General features: G+C 52.3%; 9 protein-coding genes and 1 non-coding gene across 11 annotated transcripts; 3 read left to right on the top strand and 7 right to left on the bottom strand.

Moving 5' to 3' along the window:
* Positions 1 to 80: 80 nt before the first annotated feature.
* On the bottom strand, positions 81 to 1,483 carry PV05_07317 (homogentisate 1,2-dioxygenase; the record flags this gene model as incomplete). Its single annotated transcript, XM_013460127.1, has 2 exons — positions 81 to 1,365; positions 1,416 to 1,483. 2 exons carry the CDS (start codon positions 1,481 to 1,483, stop codon positions 81 to 83), a joined length of 1,353 nt encoding a protein of 450 aa, XP_013315581.1.
* A 380-nt stretch (positions 1,484 to 1,863) lies between these two features.
* On the top strand, positions 1,864 to 5,429 carry PV05_07316 (fumarylacetoacetase; the record flags this gene model as incomplete). Its single annotated transcript, XM_013460126.1, has 6 exons — positions 1,864 to 2,812; positions 2,870 to 3,172; positions 3,405 to 3,927; positions 3,978 to 4,600; positions 4,660 to 4,982; positions 5,046 to 5,429. 6 exons carry the CDS (start codon positions 1,864 to 1,866, stop codon positions 5,427 to 5,429), a joined length of 3,105 nt encoding a protein of 1,034 aa, XP_013315580.1.
* A 232-nt stretch (positions 5,430 to 5,661) lies between these two features.
* PV05_07315 (uncharacterized protein) lies at positions 5,662 to 6,544 on the bottom strand (the record flags this gene model as incomplete). The annotated part of the gene is made up of 2 exons (XM_013460125.1): positions 5,662 to 6,033; positions 6,110 to 6,544. The coding sequence occupies 2 exons, from the start codon at positions 6,542 to 6,544 to the stop codon at positions 5,662 to 5,664; spliced, it is 807 nt and encodes a 268-aa protein (XP_013315579.1).
* A 414-nt stretch (positions 6,545 to 6,958) lies between these two features.
* PV05_07314 lies at positions 6,959 to 9,631 on the bottom strand. Of its 2 annotated transcripts, XM_013460124.1 has the most exons (3): positions 9,029 to 9,631; positions 8,753 to 8,976; positions 6,959 to 8,700 (listed from the first exon to the last, which is right to left on the bottom strand). In XM_013460124.1, exons 1-3 carry the CDS (start codon positions 9,318 to 9,320, stop codon positions 7,126 to 7,128), a joined length of 2,091 nt encoding a protein of 696 aa, XP_013315578.1. In that variant the 5' UTR covers positions 9,321 to 9,631; the 3' UTR covers positions 6,959 to 7,125. The 2 variants fall into 2 exon arrangements, with proteins under 2 accessions (XP_013315578.1, XP_013315577.1); XM_013460123.1 differs by having other exon boundaries at positions 8,753 to 9,631.
* Positions 9,632 to 10,074: 443 nt separating this feature from the next.
* On the top strand, positions 10,075 to 11,809 carry PV05_07313 (uncharacterized protein). The gene has a single exon (XM_013460122.1). It carries the CDS (start codon positions 10,186 to 10,188, stop codon positions 11,110 to 11,112), a length of 927 nt encoding a protein of 308 aa, XP_013315576.1. The 5' UTR covers positions 10,075 to 10,185; the 3' UTR covers positions 11,113 to 11,809.
* On the bottom strand, positions 11,804 to 13,806 carry PV05_07312 (uncharacterized protein). Its single transcript, XM_013460121.1, has one exon. The coding sequence runs from the start codon at positions 13,712 to 13,714 to the stop codon at positions 12,107 to 12,109; it is 1,608 nt and encodes a 535-aa protein (XP_013315575.1). The 5' UTR covers positions 13,715 to 13,806; the 3' UTR covers positions 11,804 to 12,106.
* Positions 13,807 to 14,554: 748 nt separating this feature from the next.
* PV05_07311 lies at positions 14,555 to 14,717 on the bottom strand. Its single transcript has one exon. It is a non-coding gene; the product is annotated as a tRNA-Leu (tRNA).
* A 324-nt stretch (positions 14,718 to 15,041) lies between these two features.
* PV05_07310 (uncharacterized protein) lies at positions 15,042 to 19,632 on the bottom strand. Its single transcript, XM_013460120.1, has 2 exons — positions 17,799 to 19,632; positions 15,042 to 17,753 (listed from the first exon to the last, which is right to left on the bottom strand). The coding sequence occupies exons 1-2, from the start codon at positions 19,366 to 19,368 to the stop codon at positions 16,354 to 16,356; spliced, it is 2,970 nt and encodes a 989-aa protein (XP_013315574.1). The 5' UTR covers positions 19,369 to 19,632; the 3' UTR covers positions 15,042 to 16,353.
* A 333-nt stretch (positions 19,633 to 19,965) lies between these two features.
* PV05_07309 (uncharacterized protein) lies at positions 19,966 to 21,182 on the bottom strand. Its single transcript, XM_013460119.1, has one exon. It carries the CDS (start codon positions 21,052 to 21,054, stop codon positions 20,050 to 20,052), a length of 1,005 nt encoding a protein of 334 aa, XP_013315573.1. The 5' UTR covers positions 21,055 to 21,182; the 3' UTR covers positions 19,966 to 20,049.
* Positions 21,183 to 21,410: 228 nt separating this feature from the next.
* On the top strand, positions 21,411 to 23,188 carry PV05_07308 (uncharacterized protein). The gene is made up of 2 exons (XM_013460118.1): positions 21,411 to 22,604; positions 22,696 to 23,188. Exons 1-2 carry the CDS (start codon positions 21,715 to 21,717, stop codon positions 22,868 to 22,870), a joined length of 1,065 nt encoding a protein of 354 aa, XP_013315572.1. The 5' UTR covers positions 21,411 to 21,714; the 3' UTR covers positions 22,871 to 23,188.

Below are 23,188 nucleotides of genomic sequence, written 5' to 3'. Positions count from 1 at the left end.
ATTCAGCCGCTCGATTTGTAAGCCAAAGCCCACTCTAATATGCAGTCATGGCTACATGGCTCCTTTCATCAGTGATCCAACTACGCCCCATTTGTCGTCCTAGGCGGCTTGAACTGATCTCGAAGTCCTCCCCAACTTTCCTCGGGATACTGGGACTGCAGTTTGGAGCATTTTGTCAGTCCCCAGTCAGTGATCCCAACCATGTAACAACTCTCGAACATGAACGCCATGCTCCCTACCCCCGCTTTGACAGGCACCAGCTCCTCGTTGGAGGCTTTATCAAATGCTGCAGCATCTGGGCCGTGGCTACTCATGCAGTTATGAAGGCTCGCCCCAGCTGCCTGGAAGCCCCCTTTGCCGCCCTCCTTGGCGATATAAGAACCTTGAATCAGGCCCATGAACTCGCTCATGCAATTACGGTGGTAAGAAGGAGGCCTAAATGTGTCCTCAGCCACGAGCCAGCGAGGCGGGAATATGACAAAGTCTGCGATGGCGGTTCCGGGATGTGCGTTAGAGGTGGCAGTGAGAACAGTATTCAGTGATGGGTCTGGGTGATCGTACGAAATGGTACCGATCGTGTTGAAGCGACCCAGATCGTACTTGTAAGGGTAATATCTCCCTTCCCAAGCAACTACATCAAACGGCGTATGATTTTGGCTAGCAGAGAAGAGCTGCGCCCGAAATTTGTTGTACATCGTCCACGTCGAGTTAGAATCGTGAGTGAATGCGGCGACGGGGATCTGGAAATCTCGGGCGTTTGCTAAGCAGTTCGAACCTATTGGTCCAAGTTCGGGAAGCTGAAAGTGGCCGTTGTAGATCTCCAGCACGTAACCCCTGATGTGCTGGCCGTCGACAAGATCAACCCGGTATCTAATACCACGGGGCAAGACACAAATCTCGCCCGGGCGAACGAGTAGCCGGCCCATCTCCGAACAGATGTCGAGCGCCCCCAGCTGCGGCACAACAAGCATGTCGCCGTCAGCATCATAAAAGGCAGTCTTTTCAGCCATTGACCGGGTAGCGCCATAGATATAGTAAGCGACGCCATTCTTGAGAGCAGGATCTCCCGACCCCGCGACCATATTCAAGCCTTGGACCCAGTCGACATCGGGGTTTACATCAAAAGGATCCCATCGGAGTTGGTCGGGAATGTAGTTGAACTTTGCTTCCAGTCTGCTGTCAGAAGGTAGAGCCTCAAATGCGGCGTGGGATGCTGATGGAATTATGCGATACACCCATGTCTGCTGATTCTCCCAACGCGGTGCCGTGAATGCAGTGCCCGAGATCTTCTCTGCGTAAAGGCCATAGGGACATTTTTGAGGCGAATTCTGCCCGATTGGCAATGCTCCTGGGATGGCCTCCGTTCTGGTCTCAGATTTAGCCCCGTTGCATTGATATCAACTATCATCACTCACTCCAAATTGGCAAGGAAACCAGTCTGGTACGCATATTTCTCTGGTATCTCGAATTTTGTAAAGGGCATCTTGAATGATCAACAGTCTGGCGCGGCGAAGTACTTGCTGTGCGTCGACTCAGTAGAAAGTCCCTCCGCTTTGTTCAGAATTGCTGGAAGCAATACAAAGAGCCCAAGTACACAAGGGCCGACCTGACCGAGGTGTCAATCTTTGTCATCTCCAAGCAGTGAGAGGTTCTTGACTATTTTCCCCACGTCCCATCGAAAGGGATTCGGTAAACTCCTGGGAGAGTGACCCCTCGATAACATCCGCCGGGAAACCCGATGATGCCCGCTTGTACCCGGTTCGATGAAAGCAGTATGCTCATCGACAGGATAGAAGCTGGCCATCGTCCGTCCCCCAAATCAATGCATGGCGACATGACATTCAGAAAGAGCAAATGGGAAGGATGGCGTCTGGCAGCTGGTTGAGCATACCGAAAGGGTCGCACTTCTCGTTGGCAAATATACCCTTTGGAATCATTACAACTCCACCTTCCATCGAGAAGCATGCGGCAATTGCTATCGGAGACCATGTCTTGGACCTGCATGAGTTTGCCAATCACAAGGGGTTCGCAGAGCTTCAGGATTTCCCTGCTGCTCATCTCGCAACCTTCTCGCAGCCTTCGCTGAACGATTTTGCTGCACTTGGCCAGGATGTTCATGCCAGGGTTCGCCAGTACCTCCAGGAAGTTTTTACTGCGGAAAGCGCATTCCCTGGCGTTTTGAAAAATAATAATGAAGCCCAATGCGCGAGTCTCTTTAGGAACGATCAAATCGAACTGCACCTGCCTATGAAGATTGGAGGCTATACCGATTTCTTCGCAGGCAAGCATCACGCACACAATTGTGGTTGCATATTCAGAGACCCTGCAAGGGCTTTGCAGCCAAACTATCTCCAACTCCCAGTCGCCTATAACTCACGAGCTTCATCGGTCGTGCTTTCAGGCACGCATATACACCGACCACTGGGACAATTCTTGAGCACGCCGGGTACGGCCGAGTCCAGCTTTGGGCCCAGTCGCCGGCTCGACATTGAGCTTGAGCTGGGCGCGCTGCTATGTAAGGGCAACAAGCTCGGCGAGCCGATCAATGTCAATCATGCCGAGAACAATATCTTTGGCTTTGTCCTGCTGAACGATTGGTCGGCTCGGGACATACAAGCCTGGGAGGCAGTCCCCTTAGGCCCTTTCAATGCGAAAACTTTTGCAACAAGCATCAGTCCCTGGATTGTGCTCAAAGGTGCTCTCGAACCGTTTCTTACAATGGGGATATCGAACGAGACGAAGCTGCATCCATATTTGCGGGAAGTGCGCAAGAGCAATGTGTATGACATCAAGCTGGAAGTCGAGTTGAAAAGTAAGTTGAGCCGCTGGTCTCGTAGCTGTAGCTCCATTGCTGACGGGCTCGCTCCAGCATCCAGCGGTGAAACGGCCCCTTTGTCGCGCACAAACGGCAGCAATCTCGTATATTCCTTTGCACAGATGATCGCTCATCACACAATAGGAGGGTGCCCCCTAGAAGTTGGTGATCTGATAGGGTCAGGGACCATCAGTGGCGTGGACCCTGGGACCCTGGGTTCCTTCCTTGAGGCTTCTGAAGGAGGCAAGCGGAGCTTTAATGTATCTCCGACGATTCAGCGCACGTTCTTGGAGGATGGAGACTGTGTTACCATACGAGGATGGTGTGGCGACGACGACTCAAACACTGTCGGGTTTGGTGAGTGCTCCGGAACAATCCTACCGGCACTCAAACCGTCGTGGTTAGAAATTTGAAGCACCAATCTCAAGCTAATCTTAGAGCTGTGTCGCGCTTCACAGCGTGTATGATTCTTTCCGCGCTCTGACATGGTCGTGATAAGCAGCTCGGATCCCTTCCACGCGACATGTTTTCGTCGTCGCTGGACAAATGGAACGCCGATACAACGTTCGAAGTTAACCAGCTTCGACAGATCCGCCGGATGTGCCGTCTCCAGTAAAGCACGCCTGGGATTTCCGGAAATGCTTCAGCATCTTTCACAAGAGCCATTGTGTTGCAGGCTCGCATGTGTTCTGCCTCGGCTGTGATTCTCTTCAAAAGCCTCATGGTTTCGGATTCTTCCTGGGGTCGAGAGAGCGAGCGGAAGCTGTCCAACACCTGCCAGCCATGAGCACCAAAACTCCAGAGGCACTGCTGGTTGCAGCAGCCAAGGTCCGATCAATAGCCTTCCTTGGAGGGACACCTAATTCGCTCTCGAGCTGGATGGTGCTTTGTGGTGGAGTTATCATCTTGTTCCTCATCCTGTGGCTGTCCGATAGCACGGATGTACCTTTCATTCAACACCTCCCCTCCATCCCCGGCCTTCCGATAGTGGGAAATCTTGTTCAGCTGGGCAATGAACAGCCAAGGCGTTTGGCAGAATTGTCCAAAAAGTATGGACCGGTTTTTCAGATCAGGCTCGGAAACAAGGTAAGCCGTCCCTACTACATGTTGATGTAAGCCGAGGAGGGTTTAACCTTGTCTAGCGATTCGTTGTCGCAAACAGCTTTCAATCCATCAAGCAACTTTGGATCAACAATCAATCGAGCCTGATATCCCGGCCTACGCTACACACATTTCACAACGTCCTGTCATCCTCGCAAGGCTTCACTATCGGCACCTCACCATGGGACGAATCTTGCAAGCGACGACGGAAGGCCGCTGCCGCTGCATTGAACAGGCCTTCCGTTGTATCTTACATGCCTTTTGCCGACCTAGAGTCTTATGTTAGTATCAAAGAGCTTGTGCAGCAACTTGACGACGACAGTAACACACAAGTGGACCTGGACCCATATCCGTTGTTCCAACGACTCGCCCTGAACCTGAGCTTGACTCTAGGCTATGGATTTCGCATTGACGGTTCCGTGGATAACGAGCTCCTGCGCGAGATCATCACGGTAGAACGCGGGATCAGTACCCTTCGCAGCACAAGCAATAACTGGCAGGACTTTGTTCCCTTGTTGAGGATCTTGTCCCGAAAAACAAACGAAGCTTCCGTCCTTCGACACCGGCGAGATGTTTATCTTGAACACCTCTTAGAGAGACTCAAGGATAGAATAGCGATGGGGACTCATATGCCTTGCATCACAGGCAATATCCTGCAAGATCCCGAATGCAAGCTCAGCCACGGTAAGAGAATTCTCACAATGCACATCTCTACCATCTGCTAACGAGTCCACCTAATGTAGCGGAGATAAACTCAATCTGCGTGACTATGATTGCAGGGGGCCTGGACACAACGCCGGCTTGCATCTTACTCGGTGTGGCCATCCTTTCAGGCCCTCAGGGTGCATCGCTCCAGGTGAGGCTACTGGATGACATTCAGAAAATGTATCCAGAAGGAGATGCGTGGGGAAAATGCTTGGAGGAAGAGAAGTGCGAGTATATGAAAGCCTTCTGCAAAGAGGTCCTCCGCTTCTGGACCGTCATTCCCATGTCTCTGCCACGTGTAAGCATCAAAGACATCGTGTGGCAAGGTGCGACTATACCCGCTGGCACTACATTCCTTATGGTAAGTGACTTACGAGATCACAATGGTGTGCATGGTGATGCTGACGGCTTTTGTGTGGATTAGAACGCTTGGGCGGCAGACTATGATCCAGACCATTTCAAGTGTCCCCATGAATTCAACCCAGAACGGTTTCTGAACGTTCCAGAGGGCTCGGGCACGCAACACTTTGCCTTTGGAGCTGGCTCGCGCATGTGTACTGGCTCACACTTGGCATACCGGGAGATGTACATCACCTTCATTCGCATAATCATTGCGCTCGAAGTGTTGCCGGCCAAGCAGCCCAACGAAAGACCAATTTTGACGGGTCCTCTCGAGTGCAACGCCAATCCATCGGGGTTGTCCATTGAACCAAAGGCCTTCAAAATCGGTTTCCGCGTGCGCGACAGAGATCGCCTTGAGAAATGGTTCGAGCAATCCGTCAACGCAACAAAACATATCGAAAGATAGACTGATCCTTGAGACCAGACCATCACAATGTCGTGTGTGCGCCCGGTTTTCCGGTGGAGCTCATTTGATTAGGTCTAGAAATATATATCTTGCGGATTAGACATGTTCGCTGTTCACAGCTCATGCTTCCTAGTTGACGCAGCGCTTACTTCGTTTTATACTATGTTCGTTTCTCTGCTGTATATACTTTAGAAGTCTGTTCCTGAACAGAGCTGAAGAAATCATTGCAACATCAAGGGGCGTCCTGACTCTCTTGTACCTTCTTGGCCACACTCAGAATCCACTCAATCGTCTCCTTCTCCGCGGTCAGGTTTGGACAATGACCGGCCTTGACACTTGTGACATCGACCTTGCGACCGCTCACTTGCTCGATCATCTCGATCCCGGCTCTTTGTACTTCCGGGGGACCGATCAAGTCTTCTTCACAAACCAAATACGACACTGGAATGTCCTTGTATCCAGCGTAGGTTAATTCGTTGACAAAACTAGTAGCCGAGTGCTTTGCAAAGTCCCTGACTATTGCCTCGCCCCCCTCGGGGGACATGTGCTGTAGAATGAGCCTGGCAGTCCCAGCCGGATCATCCTGCAGCGCCCAGCCATTTCCCTGAAGAAAGTGAAAATGTCAGCACATCAGCCTACGTCAAAGTTGGAGGGGCCTTAGTAAGAGAAGATTTATTTACATCAATACTGGTGGGAACCGGTTTCGCCTCGGGCATCGAGCTTAGCACGTCCCGAGCTGATTTTCCAATGGCAGGGACCAGGCAGGTCATGTAAGCAAGCCGAACGACGCCCCCAGGCTTGCCTTGCGCTTTCCTCTCAAGTTTTCCCAGTCCCCGGGGACTTTGGGAGACCGGAACACCACCGTACGAGTGCGCTATGATGATCACGTCTTTGCCTTGGTCGGCGAGTTTCTCGGCCTCCTGTGCGATCACGGTTGCATCGTCGTACATGGAAGGTGCGGGACCGTCTCTGCCTTGCCGACTGCTTGGGCCGACGCTGGGCGGGTGGATGCCCTTGATCTCATAGCCTGCCTCAGAGACGGCGTCGAAGATCGGCTGGTAGAGCGACACCAGAACGAACGAGCCCGGGAAAAAGAGGATTGAAGGTTTCGACATGATTACGCTGCGTCGAAAAGATCTCTGGAAGAGACAGTCCCAGGTGCACTCAGGCGTGCTGCTGGCATCTTAATCTTGTCTATATTCTCCAAAATTGGTGTAGTGCTGCTCCCGTGGTTTCAAGCAAGAAGGCTGGATCTTGAAGTCCTGCTTATTAATGGTAAGGGGAATTCAAGGGAGAATGATGCAACAGCCCGAGCTTGGAGGAATTAAGGCCGGCAGGCCCGCCGGATAGTTGATGACCAAAGTGGCCGGGATAAGACGATGCCCCTTGAGCTGGTTGCCAGGATGTAGTGTCCCTGCAGTCGAACCCTGCAAGGGTTGTATGTACTGGATTGGCCGAAGGCATCTGGCTTCTGAATTGCTTACTAAAAGACTCATCATCGTCTGGCCTGTCTGGAGACCTAGCAATACTTATCAAATCATAATGAGGCTACCAAGTAGCCAAGGTTTCATTCTTTTTGGTTGATATAAGTCACAGATATAGAATGAACGCGCACAATGTATGGTACCTCGACAGCCACAACAGAGGTGACAAACAGAGGAACGGACTAAAGATGTCAAAGGTATTATTTCAACCCCTAAAAGGCCTGGGCTCCAGCCTTGACAGTTTTGACGATGCCTTGTTGCGCCAACGCCGAGATCAGGTCCTGAATCATAAAATCACATCCTCGCGCCGCCATAATGTCCATACCCCAAGGCACCATCTCCTCTTTCAAGGTCGAATTCGAGAATACCGGCGAGGCACCCATTGCTATAGCAAAGTCAGGAAGGCCAGCTACAGATGCCAGACGACCTGGCGAAACAGTAACAGGGTCTGATGCTCCACTAGCCAGCGCCTCGAAATTTTCCTGCGCTTCTCGACAGGCCGTGGAAGCGGTGGTGTTACTGGAAGCGCTTGTGGTGTCGCATAAAAGTGTTGCATTCAACTCGGCGACTTGGATCGTCAGCCGTGTGGCTTGCTCTACCAATTGCTCGATATAGGGGTCCTCAGTAGCAGCTGAGACGTCGAGCTTGTATTGCTTAAAGGGTGGTTCGAAATATAGATAGATTGCGTCGGAGCAGGAGTCATTGTCCGGCTTTAGGAACTTGTCGGCAACCCATTGTCGAACGATCTGCATATCGTCGAGGTAGTTTTGGTGCATGTCTGCGGTGATTGAGGTATTCGCTGCCAGCCATCCTCGCCGTGTTGAAGGTGACATGTGCGGGAACTCTCCATCGTGTGTTTCCATCCATGCATTTACGTAGTCACGGCCGAACATGGTCCACTGTTCGTACGCATTGACGTTGCCGTACACTACGTTCACGACGTTTGCGATCTCGGTGCGGTTAAGTTTGCCTGGATGGTTGGTGCTGTTCCATATTTGGTCGATGGAAACGCTGCTGACATTGGTCCCTAGGAATGCAGAGATAGCTTTGATCACCGGCTGCACGTCTTGTTGCCACCATGTCGTGTAACTCGGGTCGTCGCTGATCAGAGAAGGATCGACATAGACCTTCTTTGGTAACGAGGGATATTCCTTTCCGAATCCGGAGTAGAGAACCTTGTTCATCCGCGACCAAAGCATGGGATCTCTGACAAGGAGGCCACTGGTATCCATGGCCTTGGACAAGGGAAGAGCACCAGAGAGGTCGACCGCACCCGTTGAAGGACGATTTCCCATGACCCCGTTCACCAGAGCAGGTCCGCGGATGCTGCCTCCAGTATCACTACCCATGCTGGCATCTAACCAGTCGTAGCTGGCCACTGCCGAACCCGAGCCGCCGGAGCTGTCGCCGGGGCTATTGGAGCCGTCGCCTCGAGGATTGAATGGTAATAAATAGTCGATGTGATCGACAACATACGAACCAGCATAGGCAAACTCGGAGAGTTTGTTCTTCCCGACAACCACGGCGCCGGCATCGATCAGCTTCTGCACGGCGACCGCTGTAGTGTTCTCGGGTTCGCTCATCTCAAACATGGCCCGATTGCCAAAACTCGTCTTCATGCCGTTCAAATGGTACAGATCTTTGACAGCAAGACGGAGGCCAGCCAATGGCTTGTCGGGCGTCTGAGTGTACCACAGCCGAGATGGCAAGGCAATTGTGAGTCCTGCTGCTGACGTAATTCCAGCTGCCAAGGTGTGATGGACATCATTATCGTCTTGATATGATGACTGTTTCCGCTGATCAGCGCAAGTGGCAGAGGCTTCTTGAACATAGACTGACCTGTATGAAAGCCTGATTGGTATCGGAAACGAGCTTGTACGCCCTGTACACTTTGCGAGTGGGTACATTGAGGAAGTATGGACCTTGGGGTGGCTGTGTGATATTGGGGGTTGTCGAATGACCAGTCAATATGCTGTCCACGCTGTACTCGGGTAGTAAGGCGCTCTGCATAGCAGGGCAGTCGGGTAGCTGAATAGCATCATTGCCAGGGAAAATCAACAAATCTGGTTCGCCATTTTAGTCCTTCCTCTATAGACGGGTGCCAAAGGAACATACGCTGCGTAAAGTCCGAGTTCCACACATCGTCGGTCTGGTTGAAACTCTCGAAAGCAGCTCTCAAATTGACTTCTGTCGCCCGTGTCGCACTGAAGCTGACAACAGTCAGAGGCACAAATTCGTCAGTGGAATTGACCAGATCTGAAGTCCATGGCGCCAACGAGAACGCCGCCTCCGGTGGCAAGAAGTACTCGTTGGCTCCCAAAGGGATCTGCCTGGAGACTAATGCAGCATTGCTCAATATTGCGAAAACTAGGCTGAGCAGAAGTACCCTGACTGGGGCGACCTTCATGGTGGTGGTGGTGCTGTCAACTGGCAACTCTCGCGAAAATTGCACCCTCGAAGAGCCATCTGGCCCTGGGATCCCTGACCATGCGGATATATAGTGCGCAGTCTCCGGAAGCTTGAACCTCTACCATGACTGGCGAGCACACAGATATTGAGAACCATGGTGAGAATTGGCGCATAAGATCCTGCTCCGACCACTGATCCTCGCTACCCATCCGGCAAAGCTTTGCGCCTCGCTCGTTGTTGTCGAGCTGAAACACACCTAAGTTGCAGGTATGGAAGGGCCGGATGGAACATGATATGGGATTCTAGGCCCGTTCGTGACAATAGACGCTTTTGACAAACCTTGTAGTCATGGAGATACAAGCCTGCATACTTTAATTAGACGTGAAAGAGAATAGTTTCCTTCTAGCTCGCGCTAGGACCATCGATAGTGGGATGTTTTGAAGTCAAGCAACCCAACTCAAACATCGTTGGCGATGAGCTTGAACCCCTGCCATGGTCGCTGGAGGGGTTCGACAGTCTCAAGCAAAAAAGTATAGGCATGCCAGGTATAGTGCAAGTAAAAGTGTAGTAAGTAGGTAGGTGAGAGCATCAGACGCACCACGTGACTATTAAGCACGTGACAGAGGTGTTTTGATATCTCACGTGCTCTATAGGCCATCTGAAAGAGGCAGGTACAGCGGTGGCCCAGTACCGCCAAGTGCAATGTTTCCCCACACTTTGGATGGGCATTCAGTCCTCAACGCCAGCATCCCCTTAGGGACATTGTCCAGCACGAGATGCAGTTGAGCCTCGTCTGAGCCGCAACAGATCCTTCCAAATACGAATCTGAAATCTCGCAAGGAGCGCTCAACCTACACATCAATATGTCGCACGCTCGTGTAGAAGAGCTTTCCGACTCAGATCCCGATATCGACGACCCTTCCGACTTCCTCCCACAATCCGACGACGTGATAATTCGCGCGGCAGATCAACCTTCTCAGTCCTCGTCCTCTTCCTCAAAACCCTCATCGATACCACCGCCAGGCCCTAACCCCACTCTTTTCCGCCCTCCTTCTCCGACACAGGCCCAACAACCCAACCGAGAAGCCATCAAGACCTTCCAATGCCTCTACCCAGTCTACTTCGACAGCACGCGGACAAAAGCGCAAGGCCGTCGCGTGAGCTCCAAGCTCGCAGTGCCGAACCCGCTCGCATTCAACCTGCTCATGGCTGCCAGAGCCACACTCGGCGACGGCAGCGTGCAATTCGCCCTGGAGCCGGACAAGACACATCCCAAGGACTGGGCGAACCCGGGCCGGATACGAATCCAGCTGTTCGATCGAGAGACACATAAGCCGCTACATCCACAGATCAAGAACAAAGCACACTTGTACAGTTTAATTGGACGCTGGCTGAAAGACCATCCGACGTCAAAGGACGATCCTCTACAGCTGCGGATTCAGGGTCTACCAATACCAGAAAACTTCGGCAAAGAAGATATCCCGAAACCGAGAGGCTGGAAGCTGGGCTCGATACTGCCCGTGCATTCTCCCGCGGTCAGTGGAGGTGGAGTCAGGGACGATTTCTTCAAGGAGGCCATGGAAGAGATCAGGCAGGCACAAAGTTCGGGCCAGTTACCGGCCGGTATGCCTGGCGGCGGCGGCGGTGGTGGAATGCCCGATATGAGCGCACTACAGAGCATGATGAGTGGAATGGGCGGAATGGGCGGAAAGCCAGGGCTCGGTGGAGGGGATATGGGCGGCGAGTCTAGCGGTGCTGGAAGAAAGAAGAAGGACAAGAGAAAAGGCTGATCTGTGCCACCGAGGATTGCATATGTCGATGCCTTACCTGGTGTTTTCTGGAACGGGCCAGAAGATCTCAATGAGCTATGGCACTCGATGCTAGTGCAAGGACGTTGGTGTTTTCAGCGCAAGGCATCGAACCAAAGCTGCTCTCATCCCGCACCGATATGTGCCTGCCTCAATCGTCTTTCTTGTGCGAGTTCCTTTGAGAGGTGCGATATATTCCGCAGGTCTCCTGCTGGTCCCTCCGCGGAACTTGACACTGGCCATCTTCATCTTCATCAAGGCATTTTCATCAGCACTAGTCCTCCCGCGTTCTACAATGTCATGATTTGCTTCATATCGAAGATTACAAAGTTAGCCGCAATCCCACTGAGTCTCATATTTCAGAGATGCAGCTCTGGCTTAACTCACCATCCCCGTTGTCGAGCATAGGATAATGTCGTGAACTGGAGACGGGGGGGTTTGTAGGTATGACTTGCCGGGGCTGAGAGACGAGAGGTGAGGCCAACTAAACCACCCCCTTTTCTCGAAATATTTACGAGTTAGATAACTACATTTCTTCTTACGCTTAGGGATATCTGCCTAACAAATTTCATGGTGCAACAATACATTTTCATTCACCGGTCTGGGTGGGGGGACGATCGAGATGGAATTATGAATCGAAAAGAGAAACGAAGAAAAAGGGTAAAAGAAGTAGTTTGTTTGAGATCTCTGGCGAGCCAACGCAAGCCATGTGGTTTTTGTATTTTGTGTGAATTTTGCATGATCTTGCAACGCCGGCAGATCATGTTTATGTTCCATGTTCCATGTTCCATGTTTCTTGTGCTGTATGATTCTGAATGGAGCTTCGCACTAATTTGGGTAGAGACATAGGTCATAGCAAATCAAATAGAAGAGAAATCCAGAAACGCCCCTGATGTCCAATATTCCCTCCTCATACTGTCAAAGCCCGATGGGGACTCCGCAGGTGCTCTTTTCGTTGGCCTGTTTTGTTTGTCTTTTAGTCAACGTTGATCTTGACGTACTCGCCTTCATCCTCCGACCCGTCCTTCTCCCAGTCACTCATCTCCGCATCATCTGGTCGCCCATGGTTGCTTGTGTCTTCAGCTTCATACCGCGGAAGAGTGTCGACCGTCTCATTCGGGTGTTCGTAGTCAAGGGTCGTGGACCGTTCTCGTTCTGCTTCTGCTGCCTTCTGCTTGCCCTTGGAAGCACTGCTCATGGAAGCCTTAGCTGGATATGGCTGGGCCGGAGCAGCATCTGGCTGAGCGTCTTCCATGTGTTCGTCTCCCTGTTCTTCCGCATCGAACAAGAGATCCCTTTCGTTTTCATACACTTCTTCTGGCCTCTCGATTGGGATTTCAGGTGAGGACGAGACGTGGACTGACTTGCGTTCGAATGTCTTTTCAACCTTGGGGACCCGCACAACGAGGACGCCATCCACCATCTTGGCTGTGATACCTTGGACGTCAACATCGGCGGGCTCCGTCTGAGTTCCGAGACGGATGTTCTTCTCGAAAACACCAGTCTCGCGCTTTCTTCCATCAACAACCAACCGTGTCATCATTTCTTCGTCGACACCCGGTCGGTGGACGACACCTGCAAGGCGGAGGACGGAATGCTCTCCATCCCATTCCACACCGACATCGGATTTCTTTGCGCCTGGCAGGGAGAGATGGATCGTATATTGCGACGCGGTGTCGAAAATGTCGGCTCTTGGCTCAAAGTCGGTGTCATTGGCACGGGGAGCCTTGAAGCCCAATCCTTCAGCTGCGGAAGAAAGATCAACACCAATACGTTCTCCCAGGTTGTTCAAGAAATTTCCCAAATCAAACCCGCCTCGGCCACGTCCGGGGCCGAATGCACCTTGTCTATGTCCAAATGGTCCGCCGTGAGGTGGCGATCGTGAATGAGGGCCGTGGTGACCTCCGCGTCCGCGAGGGCATCCTCCGCTGCCACGGGCCCCGCCAAAGCGGCCGGGGCCATGACCCTCTGGACCTTCAAATCCAGATGGCGGGCCGTGGCGCCCAAAGAAAGGTCCTCCACGGCCCGCAAACATGAATGGTGCCGGGCCAAAAGGAGGTCCGCCTCTCCAAGGACCGGAACGGTCGGGGTGATGGCGCCACCATTTACCGCCGCGATGGCCTTTGTCGCTCTCGCTAGAGCTGGAGCTGGAACTGGAAGAAGAGCTTGGGCTTCGGCGTCGACCCTTGCCATGATGGTGGCGATGGCCATGGCGACCTTTCCCATGACGGCCGTGCTTGCTGTCTTTGTCCTCGACATTGTCTCCTTCGAAAGCATTTCCGAAACGACCACGGCCACGAAATGGTATGCTGGAGTCTTTCTCCTTACCTTGGGGACGGATGGTAGAAGGATCGACTTCCGGAGGGTCTTCAGCGTTCTTGTCGGCGTGCTTGCCTTTGGCTTTTTCACTGGCCCCTGCGGTTGCTTGCGTTTGAGCCTGCTCCGTTCCTGAACCGGCTGGGTTCTGCGGTGCAGTGGGAGGGACTGGTCGTTGGTATTGTGCAAAGAATGGATGGTCTTCCATTCCAGCGACGAAATCCCAGAAGGGATTCGGTGGTGGATTGAGATAATAGATTGGAGGCATGTTTTTGTTCACTTACTGATTGATGTAAGGGAGTAAAGATGAAGATTTGATGGAGGAAGAACAGGAGGAAATCAGGAGGCTGCGTTCAAGCCACAGCACAGAATGTTGATCTTTATAGCATTGAACCCCGCGTCCAGGCAAACACATTTCGCAACAGGACGGCAGCCAAAGGCACGAATCAGCTTACGCAGGGATTCGGCTCGAAGCTGCTCGAAGCTGAAGATGCCACACTACTTTGCGTATCTGATAACAGGATTGGGTCGCGAAACAAGGCAAAACCTGAGCCACGCGGCCCAGGCCTAAATAGCCCATGCAATTGGTGACGATAGTTGTCGTTCATTCTGGGTGCCTGGGTGGGAGGCGAAAATGGTGGCCTCCTCGGCTCTATTTTGAATGTCCGGACCGAGATCACGTGCGGGGCCTTAGGAGCGCGAGAGCAGCACGCAAGGCTGGCTATCGAGGGGGCCAGCCCGAGCAACTCTACGGGGCCCGAGTTCTGGGGGCAGCAAGTAGCGAGCTCTGGGATAGCACTCTCATCTCCTCAAGCATTGCGTCTTAACGATCGAAACTATGGTCAGCTGACGCGTGCTACGCAGATACGTCCTAGCATAGATGGATGTACTAAACCCCCCTCCTGTATGGACGGCATCTTATGTTCTATGCCTCTGCAGGACACCACTGATGAGCAGCAGAAGTGCCTGTACTGCCCGGCAGCGGGTTCGCTACGAACGTCTACTCCCACATTGCCGGTCCATTTGCCGAAGCCACCTGCAAAAAGCTCGGCGTTTCACCACCCATCTCAAATATCCAAAAAGAAAAACAATGTCCTTACGAACGTGATGATGAGGGTGGGATTCGAACCCACGCGGCTAGGAACTGTTAGAATTACTCTCGTTTGTTAGATATGGATATTGACTGACTGTTACCCACAAGTAGGGTTCCTGAGAAGCAGAAGCTCCAGGCTGTCCTGAAACTTGCGCCATAACCACTCGGCCACCTCACCTCAAAATCGAAGCGATTTTCAAGGGTAATTTTGGCGTTTTTTCTTATATCATGAACATACTTTGTGTGGGGAAAATTAGGTTGGAGGCACCACTCAGCGGCGAGCTAGTTAGTGACACGGGCGAGATAAGCGGTGGCCTCAGTATCCACGCGGGTTCAAAAGTGCGCCACGATGCCCCGGTGTGGGGGGCGTCATTGCTAAAACAGTCCACAGAATTCCAAACCCCCAGTCAGCCATAACTACTGCGCAGTAATTCTTCACTCTCAACTAAAGGGAGAGCAAGGGAACGAAGATAGCGAGCATCCAGAAGCAAGGAGATTCCATAGACTATGTAACAAGCAAAGCGAATCGCCATGTACTTCTTAAGTTCCTCACTGACATTATGCTGAAGGGTAGGATACCTCAACTTAAGACTTAGATTTCCGACTTGATGTGCTGGGAAGATGTTTAAGTTGCAGAGTCGAACTGAAGTCGAGGACGAATTGAACTTGATGGTGACAATTGGCGCCGTCGTGAGTGATGTTTGCGGAGACAACTAAAGTTGAGATGAGGTCCAAGAAGGTAAACAAGTTGTATGGAGGCGGCAGAGGCAGTTAATAATCCGAAGTTGAGAATAAGGTAGAAGTGTCGGAGGAAGTTGTCAATTAGATGGAAGTGGCAGACGAAATTGAGAACTCGTGGGTGCCAAAGAACGGGACTCCGTTATAGTAACGTACCACCAGATGCTTGGGGTTTCCTGAGGAAGGTTCTCTTGCTGAGATCCAACCTATTTATTAGGCACAGGATAGATATCGGTGAACAATGATGCAGCATACAAACTGCGAATCTTAGGGTGCTGTGCTAGCTATTTTCTCGACGTGCCACCATCTCCTGAAGCTCCGATCTCGATGAAGGTCCAGAGTATCCGCTGTGGTTGGGGTTGTCCATGATGTTCTGCAAGTTTAAAACAATCATACTGTTTCATGACTCTGTCCTGACGCACATTGCTGAAGGGTTGGACCATCGGTGGAGCGTTGAAACTTGCCTGGCCAAATTGAGGGCTCGGCGGAAGGCTGTTCGGTTTCTGCCGGCTTGGTCGATCGAACAAGCACGGCCAAGACTGGCGAAGTCGAAAGCATCTGCGCCGGGTTGATGATATAGATATGTATATGGATATTGTGCACACCCATTGTTGCAGGGATCGCAAGACAGATGCCAATGGGATGTGTTTCCGTCTAAGGTCTACCGTAAAGTGATGACATGCTTCAATGTCTGCCGGGCTGCAACCGATCGTGCCTCCAATGTGCTTCCAGTCCGGTGACAATGCCCTCAGGACGAGGGTCGTTTGGCCACCTGATTTGGTACAGTGTACTGTACACAACATCTCTCTGTGGTGCAGCCACAGACACCCCGGACTTTACTGCCCGCTCGCCCAACTCTCGCAGTGGACTCCGAGGACATGGACTCTTGAGCACAGTGTATCGGCGGTCGAGGGATCGCCGTAGTAGTCAACGGTTTGTACCTTGGGTGGGAGAGTGCTCTTGGGGTTAGGGTTTACCGATATACATAGTGCGATGAGACACAACTCCTGCTGGAGATGGTCTCGGAAAGTGGTCTCCGGACTTGGCAGACAGCATGCAATAGCATCTTCAGCAGTTCACCCAGGTTGCAGAAACCCTTCTGCATCAGCCTGTGGATCACCGAAATAGTTCAACACATCCTGAGGTAAGTACTCAAGCCAGGGTATCATATCACCACCTGGAAAGTTGAAATTCAATTGCTGTCCGCTCATGTCGATATCCTGCGTCTCAATGAACATGTTGTTGAAGTTCTGACCCTGATTGTCAAAGTACTGCTGCTGCTGGATATTTGGCATGTTACCTTGCTGCTGAGGGTAGCCAAAGGCATTTGGTGTCTGGCCTGCAGCGGCGACGGACGGATTCGAAACACTCCTGGTGTAGGGAGAGTGCAGACCGAGCAGTAAGTCCGCCTCGGCGGTGGAAACTGGATCATACGGCAGTGAGGGCATTTTGTTTCTCGTTTCTGCCATAGATGGCTGGTACTGGCCCAGTTGGTCAAGATTAGGAGAGAATTGTTGAAGATTAGGTAGAATAGTATCTTGGCCGGGCACATTCTGTTGGTCTTCGTTTGGCAGAATCTGGGTGGCCGAAGTCGGCTGTATGCTCGATTTCATCGTAGAAGCCATGTCATGATCGTCTCCGCCGCCTGTATTAGGGTACAGGAAGCTAAGATTCGGCGCCGGTGAGTTGGCGGTCCCTGTCAGCGACCAGCCGATTGCGTGACTCAGGTCCATTTTCGGAGAAAGAGCCATGTGTCTGCGCAGAGCATTGCTATAGGCTCCCAATGAAGCTGCAAGCGAAGTGCTTCGCCGCCATCCAGGCGTCGTGAAAGACGGTTCAGTCGAGGGCATATCGCCGTCCACGTCTTCGGCAGTGAAAAGAAGAGGATCCATCAAACCCCTGGCTTTTTGGTCCAGAGCGGTCAGGATATAGCGACATCCGGCCCAGTATGAATCCAAGGTCTTCAGAGCTTTGTAACAACGCTGATAATTCTGGTTTGCCGCGGTTGCTAGCAGGGTATGCCGTGCGGAAACTGCTCTATGTTCCGACTGATTCTTCTGAGAGGCACCTTCTTGCTTCACCCTTGGCTGGAGCCCATTTGCAGGTGGCGATGCTGCCCGAGAGGGAGGTTGTGAATTATGCGCAGCAGCCTCTGCGAGAAAGGCGCACGCGGCAACGTACATTGGCTGACTCGTGAAAGGATTACCAATGAAGCTCTTGACATCGATGAGCTCTGCGAAGGCAAGTATGTCCGCAATTGTCTTTGCTGAAGACATAGACAACTCTCTGCTGTCGGGGAAGAGTTGTTGAATCCGTCCTTCGAAAGAATGCAACAGTGTCGGTTGATGAACCAGTACGATCAACGTATGGAACCAAAAATGTAGCAAGATGAAATTGGTGCCATGACCAGCCTTGACATAGTGCTGAAAATTCGTCGCGTTGAAGTGCAACTTTGGCGACAGACGTTGATAAATGCCTGTTTCAGTGAGTTATGTGAATTCTAAACACTTGTGTCACCTACCTGTAAGGTCTCTTTCCATGCTCGCCAAACGCTTCAGTACTTCTGGCGTTACTTGACTCACTTCCTTGATGTTGTTAAGCACATCGGCAACCCGTCCGTACATATGAACGATCTTGATCATGGCTGGAAATGGATCAGGGTAACCTTCAATCATTGACTCATTTGGCCGGTAAGGAAACGAGATTTCAATGTCTTTGTCTCGCAAAGTGACGGGTCGCCCGACACCGGACGACACAGCCCGGTCAAGGAAGAATATTGCCCAGAAGGTATCGATCCGCTCCCGCTCGCTTGCGCGCCTGTCATCGAGCTGCGCACCGTCTTTGTGAGAGAGATTCTGCGACAGCATTTGCTGTTGTTCGAACCTCCTCCCTTCCTCAGCTTTGCCTTCTTGACCATGCTTTGCGGTTTTGGGTGTAGGTCCGATTCGGCCTTCTAGTTGTAAGCCTTCAAGCTTCTGGATACCGAGATCTTGCGCCATCCTTATTGCAGTACCTAGGTACATCCATAGTCCGCTGTCGTGATCTGTACCAAACTCCTCGTAGGCTAGCAGCAAGCAAGCCTGAGCGACTGCCATAGTCGGGCATGAGAAAGTGTCAACGACAGCAGCCATAGCTCTTTGAGCAAAAGGGTGGCCACGAAAAGCTCTTCTCACATTGTTTTCGGCGTCCAGAGGGACCGACGTGTCGTTCGATTGGCAAAGCAGAGGACTAGGGGAGAATCGAGCAGCCACAGCACAGACAGCATCGACCAAGATAGCATCGACCTTCTTGTCTTCCAAGTCCTTCAAGAACCTCTCTCGCTGAAGGAAGGGATAATTGCAGCCCAAATGAGAGAAGAATGTCTCACAAAGATGAGTTACCAACGGAGCATTTGGTTCAGGATCCGTAGCATCATAGAATGGGATCTCCACAGGCGGGTTTTCCTGACCAACTGCTGAATTCGAGTCGGCCTGCTGTCCAGATGTCGGTGAATCTCCAGACACAGACGGCAAGCTTCTTCGGTGGTCTTTTACCTGGACGACCATCTGCTTGAAGCCAGGTACAATGGCGGTTGGACCAAAATAGCGAAAGTATGGGACTCGATTTCTCGCCGACGTCGAGCTGCTTCCGGTGTGACTGCTACCTGGGCTCTTGATCTCACCAGGGTCGCCCCTGTCTCCCGCTCCTATTACTGGAATGTTGCGCGCAGAACGATGATCATTTGCGCTCAGATGCGGATACATTGCAGTTTCTACATCCTTTGACGGCTTCTGAGGGGTTGAGAAACCCGGCGCGACTTCCTCCTCCCCATCATGTTCAGTCTTCTCACCTTCTGAATGACCCGACCGATGATCTGCATAGCCCGAACAGTCGTGCCCGTTCTCAGTGCACGTTTTGCATTCCGGGCGCTCGCCCGAGCAGCGTGTCTTTCTCTTGCGACATGTCAAACAAGCAGCATTTATGCGCCTCCTCTTGGTGTGCGGTTGGCCATCGGTCGAGACGAAACGAATCTGACGAGGGGGTGGAAGGAAGCTTCTCGAGCTCGTGTTTGACGTGGGCAGGTCGGGATTGGGAGTATTGCTGAAGCTCATGCTTCGCAGCAAGGGTTTACGATGCTGGCACTGTGCCGTAACATGGTAATCGACCCGTTCTGCGCAAGTGTTTCTGCGTGAGTGACAGAAAACAAGCAGGTAAATCTCGGGACAAGCGCCGCAACAACGGTGTTTGCGAGAGCAGATCAGCGAAGAAAGGACCAGGTTGCAGGATCTGATGTGTGGTCGTGCACAATGATTGATTTGATCTGAAGGAGATGGCTTTTACAGCCATCATCTACGGTATCTTCTCATGCACGATCGACACCGGGAAAACGAGAGACGCTGGGTCACCCAACATCTGCGGGGTCCAAGGGCATTACCGTAAGCCTTCGGTGGCCTGGTGAGCCCTATTAGGGGTGCTCATAGGTACGATCGGCGGTGGTCTGCGCCTGGGGAAATCAGGAGAGCTGTTCGACCCTCGTAACCGACTTCTTAGGTCGGGGTCCGCCAGGAACACCCATGTGTGCCATGTCCACAGCCGCATACACCTGCCTCGCTTGGCTCTTCGACAGATCCTCCCTAGGGGCCTAGGTACTGTAGCCCGTACACCCCGTAGTCCACGGCATACAGTACACCACACACCTGATCTACAACTTCTGATTCGGACGATTTGTTGTATTCTTTGACCACTTCTATAATCAAGCTTGCTGTATCTAACAAAACAACACAATGAGAGCGCTATTGTCCATCTACCTTCGGCTTGATCAGGCCATCGTTCAGAATGCCCTTCTTCTGCTCCTCTTTCAACACCGGCCTAGGAATCTCGAATCCTTCCAACACTCTTGCGTAAGTGATTCCTCCCAACCTGGCAATCGGTCTCAACACTTCCGGTGCAATCAGACTCCGATCCTCGTTAATCGCATCCTCCCTGACCCAGAAATGCACTCCCTCAATAACTGCCAGCACACCCGTCTTCTTCCCTGGCGTCGTTCTACTCTCAAACTCCTGCGTATTCACCAGCTTGCCTTCGATGCTAAACACGGCCTCTTTTACTCTTGAAGCCGCCACGACAGCACTATCCGCAGGCGTCAGCCCCGAGACCGACCATTCTGACTCTCCGTACGGCAAATCGATGCTACACGCATTGGCCGCCTCAAGGTAGTGCTCGCTAATGATGTTGATCACACACTCTCCCGTGTCGACCAGGTTCTTCAGCGTGTCCTTTGCATTGTCGAAACCACCACTGAACCCGACGCCAAAGATTGGAGGGTCGTGGTTGAACACCTGCGTGTAACTGAACGGTGCGAGATTCGTGGACGACTTGTCCTTGGACCTGGTTGACAAAAAGCCAATTGGACGCGGGATGATGCCGGATATGAGCAGTTTGTAGTTCAATACCGGCGGGCGTCCTTCGGCATACGGGTCGATTGAGACATGAGCTTTCGACAAGCCTGACTTATCGGATGCGCCATCACCGTACTTCCAGTCGGGATTGCGCGTCTTGGTAAAGTGCCATTGACGGTCTTCTTCCCAATCAGGTCGCGATGCTTGGACCTTGGAAAAGTCGCCGTGCGGGTTGCGCTTGACTGTGGATTCGGCATCGTGTTTCTCCTGGGCCTCTTGAGGCTTGGACTCCTTGGAAGACATCGTCCTTGCCCCCAGTCTTGATGTTCCTCGGGCGAGCGGTTGCAGAGGCCGCAACGCGAGTGTGGAACACAGTGTTCGGGGAAACACGCTTTTCATATACTATTATCGCCGCACCGGGTAGGTATCAGAAAGGAGTCTCGCCTGGCCTTGCTTGACGCTTTCCGCTAGTCCATGGCTCTCCCTAGGAGCAATTATGTCGTCTTGTCGGACTTCGAAGATCCTTTCTCTATGATCGAAATAGATAGGGAAAAGTTCGATCAGATATGTCGAGCAAGTCCCCATATTTGATCTCTTCAACTTTACGTCACCATCTGCGGGCAGACTGTACGATAGCCTCGTGTTGCACTTGATCTCCTACCCGGCCTCCAATGGAGATGCCCGTTTTGCGGGGTCGATTATCTATTCAACTCACCAGCTATCATGTCATGCTCCTCCTCGTTCCATTAACCCATACGAGAAGAGGGGATATCGACAACTTGAAGCTGTGAAAAGCCAGACTGAACTACAAAACAATAAAACAATCCGGGTTTTCTACGCAACTCACCCACACAGCGCAAGCCTGGAAGCCGACTACTTTCATATGCGCGTCTAAGAACCGCCCGTCTTCTCAAGAGCCTCCTCCTCGGGAGCTGATATCAAGCACTGCCCATCGTTACACACCTGTACACCCCTACAAGCCATCAAGCTGCCTGCTTCATACGAAATCCTTGTCTAGTGCGTTCATCAGAAAAAAGGTCTACAAAGTGCCCTCTCAATATGTCGGACTACTCGACCTTCTCCCTCGGCGACTTCACCCTACAATCCGGCTCGACCATCCCCGACGCCTTCATCGCCTACAAAACATATGGCTCCCCATCCAACCCGGCCATCCTGTATCCAACCTGGTACACAGGTCTGATCTCCGACAACGAATGGCTAATCGGATCGGACAAGGCCCTCGACCCGAACCGCTACTTCATCATCATACCCGCGCTCTTCGGCAACGGCCAATCCATTTCACCCTCCAATTCACCATCCACCGTCCCATTTCCCTACGTGACATTCTACGACAACGTGCGCGCCCAGCACACCCTACTGACTTCACACCTGGGCATCACGCACCTGCGCATGGTCACAGGCTGGTCCATGGGCGCGGGCCAAGCCTTCCAATGGGCCACGCAGTACCCGGACTTCATGGACATCGTCGTCCCCTTCTGCGGGTCCGCGCGGACCTCGATCCACAACCAGACCATGCTAGAGGGCGTCAAGTCAGCCCTCCTCGCAGCAAAACACACCTCCTCCGCGGGCCCGGCCGCTGAACGCATCGAAGGCAAAGACAAAGTCCGCACATGGACCGACGACGAACGCACCGCGGGCCTAAAAGCCTTCGGCCGCGTCTACGCGGGCTGGGGCTTCAGCCAGGCCTTTTACCGCGAAAAACTGCACGAAAAGGCGTACGGCGCCAAAGATCTCGAGGACTTTCTCAAATCCTTCTGGGAGACATGGGGCCTCAGCAAGGATCCCGAGAACTTGTTGACCATGTTATGGACGTGGACCAACGGCGATGTGAGCGCCCAGGAGCCGTACAATGGCAACTTTGAAAAGGCCATGGCCTCGATCAAGGCCAAGACGTTGGTGCTGCCGAGCAAGACGGATTTATATTTTCCGTGAGTACAGTATTGGTTTTGGCCTTGGTCCTACGGAGTACTTTCAGCTTCAAAGTTAGCTGACCCTTTCCCCTTTCCTCCACCCTATTAGACCCGAAGACTCCGAATACGAAGTCGCAAACATGTCCGCCGGTGTTGGCACCCTCGAGGTCTATCCTTCCATCTGGGGCCACTGGGCTGGAGGACCGCCGGGCAACCAGGACGATGCCAAATGGTTGGACGAACGGCTGGCCCGATTACTCGACGAGGCACCCAAGCTTGCGTGAAGACTACACATGTACCCTGCGTCATCTAGGTATACTCGGTACAGGTATACTCCCGTACAGATACCGAAGTACCTACCTTATGTGGCCGCACTGTCCAACCCCTGATATGAAAGACAGTGTCGACAGATGCCTGGTGAGCCGGAAAAAATGGGTTTCCGCCCGCGCAGGGCAGATGAGAGAGATAGCACATGCACATCGAAATGATACAGATGCAGAATGATTCGGCTCACGGCTGAATTGGAGGCAGTAATGACAACGGCACCGAGAAATGCACAATTTCATGACTTAAAAACGAAGTAATACTAATACACTCAGTAC

The sequence above is a fragment of the Exophiala xenobiotica genome (genome assembly GCF_000835505.1).
Source record: "Exophiala xenobiotica strain CBS 118157 unplaced genomic scaffold supercont1.4, whole genome shotgun sequence".
In the NCBI taxonomy this organism is placed as follows: domain Eukaryota; kingdom Fungi; phylum Ascomycota; class Eurotiomycetes; order Chaetothyriales; family Herpotrichiellaceae; genus Exophiala; species Exophiala xenobiotica.
This window is presented reverse-complemented; position numbering and strand designations above follow the sequence as displayed.

Bases quoted from the DNA above. Each gene is read 5' to 3' on its own strand.
- PV05_07314 (XM_013460124.1), bottom strand. From the start codon at position 9,320: ATGAAGGTCGCCCCAGTCAGGGTACTTCTGCTCAGCCTAGTTTTCGCA. The intron at 8,977-9,028 runs GTATGTTCCTTT...ATGGCGAACCAG, and splicing joins GAACTCGGACTTTACGCAGC to ATTTGTTGATTTTCCCTGGC. The intron at 8,701-8,752 runs GTCAGTCTATGT...CAGCGGAAACAG, and splicing joins CCAATCAGGCTTTCATACAG to TCATCATATCAAGACGATAA.
- PV05_07313 (XM_013460122.1), top strand. From the start codon at position 10,186: ATGTCGCACGCTCGTGTAGAAGAGCTTTCCGACTCAGATCCCGATATC.
- PV05_07312 (XM_013460121.1), bottom strand. From the start codon at position 13,714: ATGCCTCCAATCTATTATCTCAATCCACCACCGAATCCCTTCTGGGAT.
- PV05_07310 (XM_013460120.1), bottom strand. From the start codon at position 19,368: ATGAGCTTCAGCAATACTCCCAATCCCGACCTGCCCACGTCAAACACG. The intron at 17,754-17,798 runs GTAGGTGACACA...TCACTGAAACAG, and splicing joins CATGGAAAGAGACCTTACAG to GCATTTATCAACGTCTGTCG.
- PV05_07309 (XM_013460119.1), bottom strand. From the start codon at position 21,054: ATGAAAAGCGTGTTTCCCCGAACACTGTGTTCCACACTCGCGTTGCGG.
- PV05_07308 (XM_013460118.1), top strand. From the start codon at position 21,715: ATGTCGGACTACTCGACCTTCTCCCTCGGCGACTTCACCCTACAATCC. The intron at 22,605-22,695 runs GTGAGTACAGTA...CCACCCTATTAG, and splicing joins AAGACGGATTTATATTTTCC to ACCCGAAGACTCCGAATACG.